This window comes from Chionomys nivalis, chromosome 24 (assembly GCF_950005125.1).
Source record: "Chionomys nivalis chromosome 24, mChiNiv1.1, whole genome shotgun sequence".
Taxonomy (NCBI): Eukaryota; Metazoa; Chordata; class Mammalia; order Rodentia; family Cricetidae; genus Chionomys; species Chionomys nivalis.
In genome coordinates, this window is record NC_080109.1 from 21,933,388 (window position 1) to 21,946,672 (window position 13,285).

General features: G+C 46.4%; 1 protein-coding gene across 1 annotated transcript in view; it reads right to left on the minus strand.

The window, feature by feature from the left end:
- Smad9 (SMAD family member 9) overlaps positions 1-13,285 on the minus strand; it is a 40,218-nt gene that overhangs the window by 11,210 nt on the left and 15,723 nt on the right. Inside the window, exons 2-3 of the mRNA XM_057757127.1 lie at positions 4,355-4,972; positions 1,053-1,310 (exon numbers count right to left, since the gene is read on the minus strand). Of these exons, the coding sequence (XP_057613110.1) occupies positions 1,053-1,310; positions 4,355-4,766 (670 nt within the window). The 5' untranslated portion in view covers positions 4,767-4,972. The remainder of the gene's footprint in view (positions 1-1,052; positions 1,311-4,354; positions 4,973-13,285) is intronic.

Below are 13,285 nucleotides of genomic sequence, written 5' to 3' on the forward strand. Positions count from 1 at the left end.
AATAGGGTTTATGAGTAAAAGAGCAGGGCAGATTGTAACCATGGGTGCCAGCTGTTTGTGTGCCGCCTCTGCCCACTCCAGTTATTAGTAATCACACACATTAGAGGCTCCTATATATCTTCCCTTTACGTCTCCTCTTCAACTTCAATGCCTACTTCACAGAGGCGGCAGCACACACACCATGGAGACACACTAGAGTGTCTCTCCCTCTTGCATATGCTTTTCCAATACAGCACGAAGCTCCTAAAGCGCTATTTTCAGTAGCTGTCTTGGCTTCAGAGGAGAGAGAGTGTGTACTGGCTGGTGCTGGGGTCCTAGCTTTGCACACCGCTGAGGTCACGTGCATGGCATTGAAAGCAAAAGACGCCTGCCTTTAGATTGTTCAAAGAGGCGAGCAAACAATAGCCTAATTTGGTCCCACTGTGGTCTGCTCTCGGGCCAAATCTCATTGATGCCTTTAGTTAGTTATTACCGTGTATGCACAATGCATGTGTAGAAGTCACAGGACAACTCTGGGGAGTTCATTCTCTCCTTCTACCTTTACATAAGTTCTGGGGACATAACTCAGGCTGGCAGGCTTATGTAGCAGTGCCTTTACCTGCTAAGCTATCTCGCCAACCCTTTCTTTTAGTATCTACATTTTTAAATTTTTATTCGTCATATATCAATATGTTAATCTTACTTCTACAGTCAGCAAAGTGGCACAGGCTTGTAACTCCAGCATTGGGGAAGCTGGAGCAAGAGAATGGTGGGTTCGGGACCAGCCTAGGCTAAAAGCAGATCATGTTTCAAAACAAACAATAATCACACGTTCTGTAAATTTCCAGGGATGTTGTTAAATTCTATTAGTTTCTGAAAGAGGACTGGATCCCAAAATGTATGTATCTGCAGGTCTGCTCCAAAACGGGCGCTGGTCGTTCTGGAGGGTGGTGGGTTAGAAGGACCACGCCCACAGATGGCACTGTAAGCCTAAAGGCGCCACAGACAGGCTAGATGCGACAACCAATCACACTTACGAACATCCACGTGGATCCCCTTTCCCACAGACTGACCTGAGTGTTGAAATGGACTGTCTGACTCGGTAGGACTTCCTGGGGAGTGTGGGTAGCTGGCGGGGCATGGAGACTGCGGAAACACGTGACCTGGAGAGGAGGGAGGTGCAGGACAGAGGGGTTGCTGGAAAGAGTCCGGGTAAGTGGCGTTGTGCGGCATGAGAGGCTCGCTGTGCAGGGAGGCGCTTCGGAACTTGGCCAGGAGGCTGAGCTGGGGGTTGTACTCGCTGTGTCTTGGTACCAGTACCGGAGGCAGAACTAGGAACAAAGAGAAGGAAAGTGGGCACCCTGAGCTTGGCCCATCAGGATGAAGTGGGACAGCGAATGATTTTCCTTGGCCATTTGTGATGGTTTCCTCGGCCAGACCCCTCTCTACAGATTGGCTCATGGGCAACGCTTCACCGGAGGTCCCATCACTACCCAGGAGCCTGTGGGCTACGCTCAGTCACCAGCCCCTCCTTGCCACCTGCGTCTTGAGCAGACAGTCACAATCGGGGACCAAGATCTGGAGGCTCCCGTGCACGCCCACCTTGATAACAGCCTCATAGTAATTTTATGGAGATCCATGTATCTGCGTCTTTTTTCAACTCTGTCAATAAAATCCTCTTTAAAAGAGGCAAAGTTAGTTCCAAATGCTTGCAACCAAACCTTAGGTGAAGTCCAGAATATCTGCTATTAGAGACCACACTGAATTATTCAGATGATCAGCCTCAATTTCAGACTTGTTGCTGTTGATGAAATATTCTATGTCCTTACCACAATGATCTAAAAGCAAGTGATCAAAAGCTACGAAGTTAAATACAAAGGATAAGCGAAGAAACAAAGTAAAAGATCAAAGGAAACATGAAAAATCTGCCAGTTAAATTTGTTCAGGTTAGTGGGTCCCTTCTGGTCTCCCTCCATCTCCCCAGTACTGAGATGGAGCCCACAGGCCTCACACAGGCTAAGCAAGTGCCCTACCACTCAGCCACACTCAGCCCTCTTTTAACTTTAAGACAGGATCTTCATAAGTTACCCAGGTTGGCCTTCAACATAGTGAGTAAATTAGGCAGGCATTGTGCTTGCATCCTCTTGCCTCGGCCTCGGAGTAGATGGGCCTGTGCGAGCCTGGGTTCCAATCATTACAATGAACATGAGTGACAGCTGCTTACGGAGCCGGCCAGCAGCCTGCCTGCCTTTCTGAACTACTCAGCAAAGAGTAACTTTCCTGTTTCCTTTCCCCACTCAATGGGCGTTGCTTTCTCTTCTTGCTTTCCACCTCCCTCCTCCGGACAGCTGTCAAGACCGACAGGTTACCTGGCCTTGAGATTTCTTCCAGGTCCGCTCCTAAATTATTTTATTAATGAGACTAAGAACCCAAAAGAAGGAACCCCAGTTCTCCCAGTCACATGTGAGGACAAGATGGGATCCTGAAAATGCTGAGGGCAGAGACCATAGCAACCACTTGAGGTTCTAGCGGGCTGTCAAATTAGACAGTTGTTGGTTACCCTAAGATACAAGTGCCACTGTTGTACTCTTGGGGGTATCATGCCAGGCTGCTCATTGTCAGGGTCCATAGGTTTGCAGCCGGGTAAGATGACTTTTCTCCCTGAGAAGCTTGCATAGCGCCTTCAGACACTGAGAAGCAGCCCTCAGGGGGGAAGCTCTCAGGTCAGTTCCAGCTCGGTGCCTATAAAGAAAATCACCTCGTTCTATTAAAAAGGTGTTAGGAGCCAGGCGCATGCCTTTAATCCCAGCACTTGGGAGGCAGAGGCAGGCGGATCTCTGTGAGTTCAAGACCAGCCTGATCTACAAGAGCTAGTTCCAGGACAGGCTCCAAAACCACAGAGAAACCCTGTCTTGAAAAACCAAAAAAAAAGGTGTTAGGAATGGGTAAAAGAGCCCTGTAACAAATATTATTTAAAATTAATATTATAGGTGATTTTAAATTAATATATCTTGGCCCACCTTCTTAGAAATTTAAACCTAAAACCAAGGACGTAAAAAGCTATCTACATACACGAAATATACTCCCCTCTTTTCCTCCCCTCTCCACTTCTACCCTCTTCCATGACCCTCATGCTCCCAATTTACCCAGGAGATCTTGTCTTTTTCACCATCCTGTGTAGATTCATGTATGTCTCTCTTAGGGTCCTCTTTGTTGTCTAGGTTCTCTGGGGTTGTGGCCTGTAGGCTGGTTTTCCTTTGCTCTATACGACCCTTCTTTCTAATGGTTACATTTTAGAACCGTGACTCAGAAAGCACTTTTGAAAGATTTATTTTCTAATTATGCGCGTGCTGGGGAGGGTTTGGGCAGATGATCACAGAGGGAGTTAGATCCCCTAGATCTAGAGTCACACCCAACATGGGTGCTAGGAACCAGACTGGGATCCTTTGCAAGAGCAGTACATGCTCTTAATAGCGGAGCATCTCCCCAGTCCCAGAAAGAATTTCTGTTTTGTGGGGTGGGGGGAGGTGGACAGGCCGCTAAGGGGCTGCTGAGTGAAAGAGCATGATCTAGCATATATGAAGCCCTGGGTGCTATCCCAACAAAGCCATTGAAGAACAATGGCCCACCTTCCTCAAGCCCTTATTTCAGTACTGGAATCCTTCCGCAATCCCCCTTGGCTGTTTCAGACTGATGTGGGATGCCTTCCTCTGCGTACCAGAGATTAGCAAATGGAGCCCACACCCACACCCTACATCAACTCTAAAAGTTATTGGTTTCAGTCTGCTAGGGGTGGGAGGAGGGAGGATGTTTAATATGTCTTTTTGTTGTTGTTGTTTGTTTGTTTGTTTTTATAGTTAATCATTATTAAGGTGCTACTTAAGAAGTAAGACAGATAGCCAGATAGCCCACACCTTTAATCCCAGCACTTGGGAGGCAGAGGCAGTCTAATCTCTATGAGTGTGAGTTCAAGTTTGAGGAATAATAAGGAGGAGGAGGAGGAAAGAAGAAAGGAAGGAAAGAAGGAAGGGAGGGAGGGAGGGAGGAAAGAAAGGAAAGAAAGAAGAAAAAGAGGAAAGAAAGAAAGAAAGAAAGAAAGAAAGAAAGAAAGAAAGAAAGAAAGAAAGAAAGAAAGAACTAGGAAGGGCTTAGATCTCCTAAATCTGTCCAAATAAAACTGCATTTTTCGAAATCCTAGCAAGCTTACAAGTCTCTTAGTATAAGACTATCATAATTTTCTGACTGCATGATTTTGGAACATTTCTTCAGTGCCCTCCACCCCATACAGAGGTCATTTTGTGTGGATGCACCAATACCCAGGGAACCTGTGATGATCTCGACCTTCAAGCAAGCAGGAACTGGTGGAAGCACCCACCTGGCGTCTCCACTCGGCGGTAATGGTATGGGTTGATGCAGACCTCTTTCTGCTTGGAGCCAAAGGGGAACTCACAGCATTCCAGGGGCTTCAGCTCATGGTGGGACTGCAGGTCTGGCCAGCGCCACACGCGGCAATAGATGACATGGGGGAGCCCTTTGCGGTGGGACACCTGTAGTCGTCCGTCCAGGGACCTGGGGATGGTGACACACTTGCTTGGCTGGCCCGGGCAGCTCAGCGCCCTCTCCAGCTCGTCCATGGCTCCTTTCTTCTTCTTTAGCTTCTTCACCAAAGAGTCCACAGCCTTCTCGGCCCACTTCTCCTCTTCATCTCCCTGCTTCCAGCCCAGCAGCCTCTTGACTGCCGGGCTGGTGAAGGAGAAAAGGGAGCTGATGGGAGTGCTGGGGTGCATAGGAGGCAGACCTCAGGCTGCTGCGCACGGAAAGAGGTTGAGGCCTTTCAAGGCTGGCAGGGCCCCGGGAGGATCAGCATCAAGCACTTGTCCATAGATGGCATAGGAACAAGCTTGTCTTTTCTTCTGGAAGTGGTGGGGACAGATTAAAGTTAGAAAGTGGGCTGACTTCCTCCAAAATCCTTGGGTGGGTGGATGGTCCGATTCTGAAAGACAGGACAAGCATTCTTGAGCTATGTGAGTAATTTTCAGACTAGGTAAGGAAGGATAGAAAGGACAAATCACCCTCCCTCCCAGTTTTAACCTGGAAACTCCTTCGAGTCTTTGCTGACCCTAACCTCCTCTTCCTTCTCCCAGCCAGATCTTGGTCACAGCCTTCCAAATCTCTACTGTCATTTCTTTCTCTCCATTAATACAATCCACCCCAGCATGGCTGTCGCCCCAATATGACTTCTCTCCTTCACACTCTCTCCTACATCAATTTCTTTCTTTCCTAAATACAATCCCCATCAAATCACGTTCCTGGGTAAGAAATGGCTTGGCTCCTTCAGCTACCAAATGTAGGCTGTGCCTGGGTTCCCAGGGCTCCCAGCCCCTCCCTCTGCATGTGTGCTCTTTCTTTATGTCCAAGTTGCATAAATTATCCACCTGCATTGCAGGAAATGTGCAGAAGCAATTGCAAGCGAAAACGAAGACACTGAGGTCTCCAATAACCCCATTGCACAGATCTCACTGTATAGTATTTTGAAACAGCAATTCTCAGAGTGCATTCTCAGGAAGCACTGCAGCTTCCTGAGACCCCTTCCAGGTCTCCTTTCCAAATGCACAGCTCTGGAAACTAAATTCTTTTTACACACATCGGCCGACACAACAGATCTATCATGACAGGTGATATGGGGAGGTGGAAATGAGAACACAGGTACCATCCATTAAACCAGCATTCAAGAGATTTGAATAGATATACAATGCCCTCTTACCAATCTTTCAGACATGGCATTTAATTTTAAAATGCCTGCCTTGAGACTGGAGAGGTGGCTCAGCAGTTAAGAGCACTTGCTGCTCTTGCAAAAGACAGGAGTTTGATTCCGAGCTGCTCACAAGCACCTTTTCACTCCAAGTCCAAAGATCTGCTGCCCTCTTCTGGCTTCCTTGGGCACTACATATATGTGCACACTGGCATACACACAAGCAAAACACCCACATACACACAAACATCAAGTGAAAAAAGATTGTCTTCATAAAAGATGTATTTATAATAAATCAATAACTTTAAAATCAAATTTGTTTGTTCTCTCTCTGCGCGCGTGTGTGTGTGTGAGACAGAGACAGAGACAGAGAGAGAGGTGATACGCCTACAGAGATCAGAGAACCATTTTTGAGTCAAGTCTCTTCAATCACCATGTGGGATGCTCGACCTAGGTTGAACTCCCATCTTCAAACATTGCTGCAAATGCCTTTTCCCACTGCACCACTTTGCTGGCCTGCAAATCAGTAACTTTGTAAAATTGTTTTACTTTCCAAAATGGAAGAAAATGTAACAGATGTAACCTGTCCCCAACACACACACACACACAAAAAAAAAAAAATCTAAAGTTTATCCATAATTTTTAAGTGGAAAGGCACCATGGACCAAGAAGTTTGAGAACTGTCTGACCGTCACAGCCTCATACAAGTAACTGAACACCAAATGACACCAGCATCACTTTTGTTTCTCTGTCCTAAATCGACTCTCCTGATGCACCCACCAAAGGATACATTCCTTCATTCAAATTGCCTGAGCTACAACTGCATTTGCTCTTCTTAGAAATAGCCGGGGGAGGGGCACACTAATCCAAACCTTCTCCTTCCCTATTTTAGAAGCCCACTACCTCAGTCATGTGTAGTGAGGCTACTGATCACACCACTGTGGAACAAACTGCCTCATTTGAGTCTCCTAGAATCAGCATAGCTCGAAAATCTCCTACCCGTTTAACTCATTTTAAGTGCCATTTTCTCCTTTGCACCCCTGGGAGAAGGAGATGGAGCTTTCTGGGTCTCCTTACATTTTATCTTATCTTGCAGTGTAAGACCACTGCGTGCTAGGCTAGGGGCTGCGTTGCACCGTAAACCCTAAAACCCTTTGGAACAAAGGTTCTCTTTGATCCCCTGCTCCTGTGGTCAGGACTAGCCCCTCCAAAGAGCACTAAGACAGCCTGGTTAGGCGAAGCTGATGACACCCAGCACAAGGAACGCAGTGCTGCCACGCGCCACTCCTCATGAGGACCCTTTTAGGATGGTCCCGGGCAAACTGTGCTGAAGGGATAGGAAAGTCTCCGAAGCTGTTCTTTTTCACTTGGTAGTTTGACTTACTCTCCATTTTCTTTTGAAAGGTTGACTTTGTGGCTTAATTTATAAAGTGGAGCTAAGTCACCACGTAGGAGTTATGTTTACTCGATCTAGACGGGCCGCCTTGCAGCAGCGGTCAGAGTGGTCAGGGGCTTTAAGGAGGAGATGGAGCATGGCAGAGAAGAGCTGAAGATTCTGCTTAGTTTTATGCGGGATTTGTTATTAGTAAGTTATGGCATAAATCTTTAAGTTTGGTGGTAAAGAAAAGCCTTTCATAAATATGTTCAGCAGAATTCAACTAAAAAAAAAAACAAAGAAAAGAAAAATCTACTTCAAGGACAAATAACAGTTCTCGTCAGTGGAGATGGATTTCCTTTTTTTAAAAACTGTGGATTCCTACCTAATGAAATCAATTTATTGGAGCAAAGTAACTTGTATGAAACAAAAAGAAGAAAATAAACTATTGTAAGGCAGCAAACACAGAAAAGGCAAAGCCCTGTAGTGTGAAGGGTAAGATGATTAAAGCTTTTCATTCTTAGGTATGTGTCTAGGAGCTGGATACATCGACAGTATAAACTTCATATTTTTTATTACACTTTACAATCAAAAAGCTAGAAAAGACCATATGTTTCCCCCAGATTGTCTGAAGTTTCCCTGGAGTGACTCTTGGTGACTGTCATCCTTCATTGATGAACTACGGGTCTGAATCACCTTGATGCTTCAAGTCCGACCTCAGTGCACTTCAATAATAACAGAGGTCGCATAGGACCCCCCAGAAAGATTTTAAGGCTGGGAGGCAGCTTCTATCCCAATAAGCAGAGACCCTTGCATTATGGGAAACCATGAAGTAGTAAATAAAGAATCTCACACTGATAGACACCAAATTCATGACTGTGACCTCCTGATAGGGAAAAAGGAAAAACAGAAATTATCTGAAAGTTGAAATTTAAATCACAGGATACACAGAGGTTCAAACACTGTCTTCTCTGCTTGTCTGTATGTCCGATGTCTTGCTACCAGGAAACGTGTTAAAAATTAATCAAGTTAAGAATCTCTCAGATGCTGAGGTTCTTATCTATCTAATAGTTTGTGTTTGTCCAGGAGGAGCAGTATGGAGTCTGTGAAGTGACTCCGTTCCCTTTCCTAGAGCATAGGGAGAACTAAGGGACCCTTATTTGTCAGGAGCTGGCCATCTCAGGAGCATCCCCCGTGCAGTTCCCTCTGCCTGTGTCAGTTCAGCAGCACCAACCCGACTCCCTACAGATTTCCTCTGTTGGAGAAGCTAAATGTCACTGACCGTGGCCTCCAACCCACATGACCTTCTGATGGCACCAATGTCCAGCCTGCCATACAACTGAACAGAGCACTCCCCTGGGTCGTGAAGAAACTGCAACGGTCATTTGTACAGACAGACTATAACAGCAAATGGAAGCTAAGTAGTATTGCTTGTCATTACACTATCTTTACTGAGTCCAAAGAACACAGCAAACAAATGAAGCACCTTTTAGATTTGTTGCTGGAATAAGCGTTCTGACATCGATGAGAAGGAAGAAAGGCAATGCCACTGCCAAACCAAAGCCAGGACAGCTCCAGAAAGGCCTCAGTTCCCGCTCTCACTGTGTGGTTCTGGCTGCTCTGGAACTTGCTATGCAGACAAGGCTGGCGTTGACCTCAAAGAGATCCACCTACCTCTGCTTCCCAAGTGCTGGGATTAAAGGTGTGCACTACCATGCCTGGCTGGTTACTGACTTTTATTTGCACTAACCTGGCCACCTTGCAAGAGTCTGTCTTTTAACTCTGAAAAGATGAGGTCTCAAAATCCTGAGACAGATCTGCCAGACCACTACTCCAGATCATCCCAAAGGACCATGTAAGTGGAACCCTTGAGAAACCCTTCCTCAAGGACACAGTGCAGAGACTGTCACTCCAGGGCATCACTGTTCCCTTTCAAAAGACGTTTAAACACGCCAGTTTTGATTCTCTACTCGTGGCCAGAGCTGAGGAGGCGCTAAGAGCTGCTCTCGGAAAGAGTTTACTGCGCACATGTAGATCTCTGATCACAACTGCTGATCAAATCGTTTTCACAGAGCGTCTTACACAAGTTAACACAGCAATCAGCAGTGCTTTCAGGCTGGCTGCGGTGACACACAGGGGCGGACAGGACAAGAACAAAGCGGGTGTGACAAAGGCATAAGACAGCGTGCACAGGGAGCATTGTTGTGGGGACTCTTCATCACACGTGGATTCCTGCTGTGGGACCCATGCTTTTGCTACAGCAACGGATTTGCACCCCTAAGATTAGGGGATGAAGCAGCAAAGGGCATATCCCCCCTGAGAAGCTGAAACAGAGCGCAGGAGACCGGTATGCAAGTCTTGCCCCGAGCTGGACTGAAACAGAAGTCAAAGGAGAAAGGATCGGGCTGAAGGAAGGAAAAATGGAAGCCCTCCTGCCCCCGCAGTGGCTCAATGGCTCAGGGGACACACAACACAACAGGGGACTGGAAGCAGTGGAGGGAGGGGGAGCGGAGTGTGGGATGGAATGCATGAGAGAATAGTAAACAGACAGACAGACAGACAGACAGACAGACAGACAAATAAATAAGTAAAGGAAGAAGTAACAAGCCAGAGACAGCGAGGCTGTTGTCAACTCCCACTCAGACCCTCATTTGTCTCAACGGATCCTCTATTCTGAAAGCCTGCTGAATGCCCAGAAGACACGGCCCTTGGCCTTCTGGAGCTCAGACATTTGCTTGACTATCGAATGATATTGTCAAACCATGAAATACGGCGCAGAAAACACAGTGGTGTTGACAAAGGAGCCAGGGACCTGTGTGGACCTGCTGACAACACACTGACAGCCAACAGGCCAAAGGCATGAGCACTGAAGGCAAGAATGCCAAGGATGTGTCACAGTGGGCTGGGGGACTTTCTCAGAAAGCCGGAGAGTGGGTATGGGGGTTGCTGAGACATCCCAGGCTGGAGCGTGAAAGCAACTGCAGAAAACAGGCATACTCTAACCAGGAAAAGCTGCTAGATAGATGGCCTTAAAAAGCAAGGGAGATAAATAGACTTAAGTTTGAGTGGTCCCACTGGCTACCGATGTGCAGGTAGAGACGATGTGACAGAAGCAGAGAGTGACCAACAGAGATGCAGAGGAAGACTTGGGGGGCTCACAGGCCAGCAACAGCAGGAAGGCAGGATCCATGCACTGTGCCTTGTCTTTCTTCAAGAGAGGGGCTTTCATAGGACCTCACATAGACATGGAGGAATGACAAAAAAGAAAAAGAAAAGAAAAAAAAACGAGTTCTCTGCCTGGTCCCAAGTCTGGGCCCTGCATGAGTGGCTCCCTCCTCTTTATCGCACAAGGTAGGGGAAGGTTAGGGGGAGCTAGGGACTTGGGGGGTCTGGGAAGGTTAGGGAAGCTGGGGGCTGGGAGGACTGGGGGTAGGGGAGAACTGAGGGCTGGGGGAATTGGAGAACTGGGGAGTTGGGGGGATTGGAGAACTGGGAAGGCTGGTGGGAGCTTGGCATATAAAGAAACACCACATTCAGGCTGGCACTCAGCACTTAGTCTCGCATCCCTGCACTGACTATCAAATATAAATCAGCCACTCTTTCTCCTAAAACACGCAGGGCTCTCAGGTGGAAAAGAAAACCACAACACTCTAAAATATATTTTTGTGATGAGCCCGCCATTTGGCATCTGGACATGAAGCCCCCAAGAAGTCAGGAAGGGCAATAGGGCACCGTGTTCATAGAAGAGCTGGAAAGAGGAGCTAGGACATACAAGAGAATCCAACCACGTTCCTAGTCTTGGGAAAGAAAAGGAGGCTGGGGAGGAAGGGTGGAAAACCTTACATCCCTCATTTTCTATTAGCTGGAAAATCTCTCCCTGCTTGGAAAAAGGCCAGGGAGTGCTTTGCCCTTGGTTTCTCAAAGCACCAATTGAGCTCCCGAAGAAAATCCATCCTTGGACCTCTTCCTGAATAGACTTTTTATTAATCAATGTTGATTCTTGCCCCACCCCTCCCGTGCACTTCCTGAAGGGGCGTCTGATTAGTTGCTCTGGGAGCCCACAGATCTTAATCCAGCTCTTGTTAAGACCACAGAGAAGAGGGACAAGTCAGCAGAACAGGTAGAACGCCGACTTAGTTTGGGGATGGCCCTGGATTTGATCTCCAGCTTGGTTAGGAGGAGTGGGGAGTGGAGAGAGAGTTCAGTTAGCAAAGTGCTTGCCTAGCAAGCCAGAGACCCTACTTCAGACCAATCCCCAGCACCTGTACAAAAGTTGGAAGAATGGCATAAACCTGTGATCCCAATGCTGGGGGAGCAGAAACAGGAAGATCCTTGGAGCCCACTGCACAGACTAGCCATTCCGTGATGTTCAGGTTAACTGAGAAACCATGTCGCTTTTTTTTTTGTTTGTTTGCTTTGTTTATGTTTAATTTTTGTTTGTTCGTTTGTTTTTGTTTTTTGAGACAGGGTTTCTCTGTGTAACAGTCCTAGCTGTCCTGGCACTTGCTTTGTGGGCCAGGCTAACTTCCAACTCACAGAAATCTACCTGTCTCTGCCATGCAAGTGCTGGGATTAAAGGCATGTGCCATCACCGCCCAGGAGATACCTTGTCTCAAAGAGTAATCAAAGAAGACACCTGATGTCCACCTGAGCTTCCACAAACATACACACATATACATGCACACTTCGCCACACAGACACACATGCACACAGATACATAGGCGCGCACCCAAAAGAAAACCTGTAAGACTAGATCTCTCCAATCCTTAAACATATATTCTATTTTCTCAAAAGTGTGGCTTCATGCTTACTTCCTTCCCAAGGTAAGACGTGTGAAGGAGGCTATCGTGGGTAGCGAGCATCTTACACAGAGACAGTGCATGTCTCAAGAATGCTCACCTATCCATAACCTAATAAAACATGGCCCAGGCGGAGGCTCAGTGGTAAAGTGCTTGACTTGAAGGATCTGATCCCCAGAGAGCATATAAAATGTCAGCATGCTGGCGTCCTAGTCAGCCCAGCTGAATTAGTGAGCCGGGTTCAGTGAGAAGAGAAGGGAGCTGGAGAGTGAGTCAGCAGCTAAAAGCACTTGTTGCTCTTACAGAGGCTCCAGGTTCAGGTCCCAACACCTGCATAGAGGCTCACAGCCATCTGTAACTCCAGTTCTAGGGTATCTGATGCCCTCTTTTGGGCTCCATGGAAACTGGACACTCACAAGGGCACTTACATACATTAAGACAGAACATTCATACATATAAAATAAGGTGGACATGGTGTCCACATGCATATACACATGTGCACGCATGCACACACACATACACACACACACACACACGAAATATTTAGCGAAATAGCCCAAACTCAACAGAAGAATAACACAATGCCTTTAACTCATAGCAGAACCCAGACAGGGGCTCTTAATTCAAACCTGATTCAAAAGTACTTCTTGATTATAATATAGTGTGTTGATGAAAGTTTCACATGCAAGCGAATTTATAGCTTCACATTCCTGACAATGCAGGTCTTTGTCTCCCCCTGGTATATCCATAACTCTTAGCATGTTTAGGAAACATCCCACATTCTCAAGGGCAACAAGCAGTCAGGCCAAGTATTTCTACATGAATGATCGATGAATTGCAAATTCGAGGCCCTTAGAAATCTATTTTTACTTCATTGTTTATAAACTCGTGAATAACTATTGCCCTAGAAAAAAATCCTGGACCTTAGCAACCCCCAAAAGAATAAACCAGATCTTATGCAACAGAAGGTGTCTTGACTCCAAGCAAATCTAACCCATGAAAATCTGGGTTTACCACAAATATAAACTCGGGAAAGATTATTTATCTTACAAAGTGAGTCATAATGAGTGTAAAAGTATGATTCCATCTCCCCAAACCAGTTTCCCATTCAGCTTTTTGAGAGATAAAATATCCTTCCATCCAACAAATGCTTACCTATGTCTTTCTTTCCTTACTGCCACTTGAGTTGGCAATAGACTTCCTAGGTCTTTACTACCCTTTGAGTTGACAATAGACTTCATACTTTAACTGTCAAAGCTGTATTCAATTTTTTTGGTTCATATCAATGCAAGCCCATTAGAAAAACTAAGAGATCTCATTTTACTTTCAAAATATAATTTTAACCTTGAAAATACACAGCGTCCATCTTACCACCCGGAT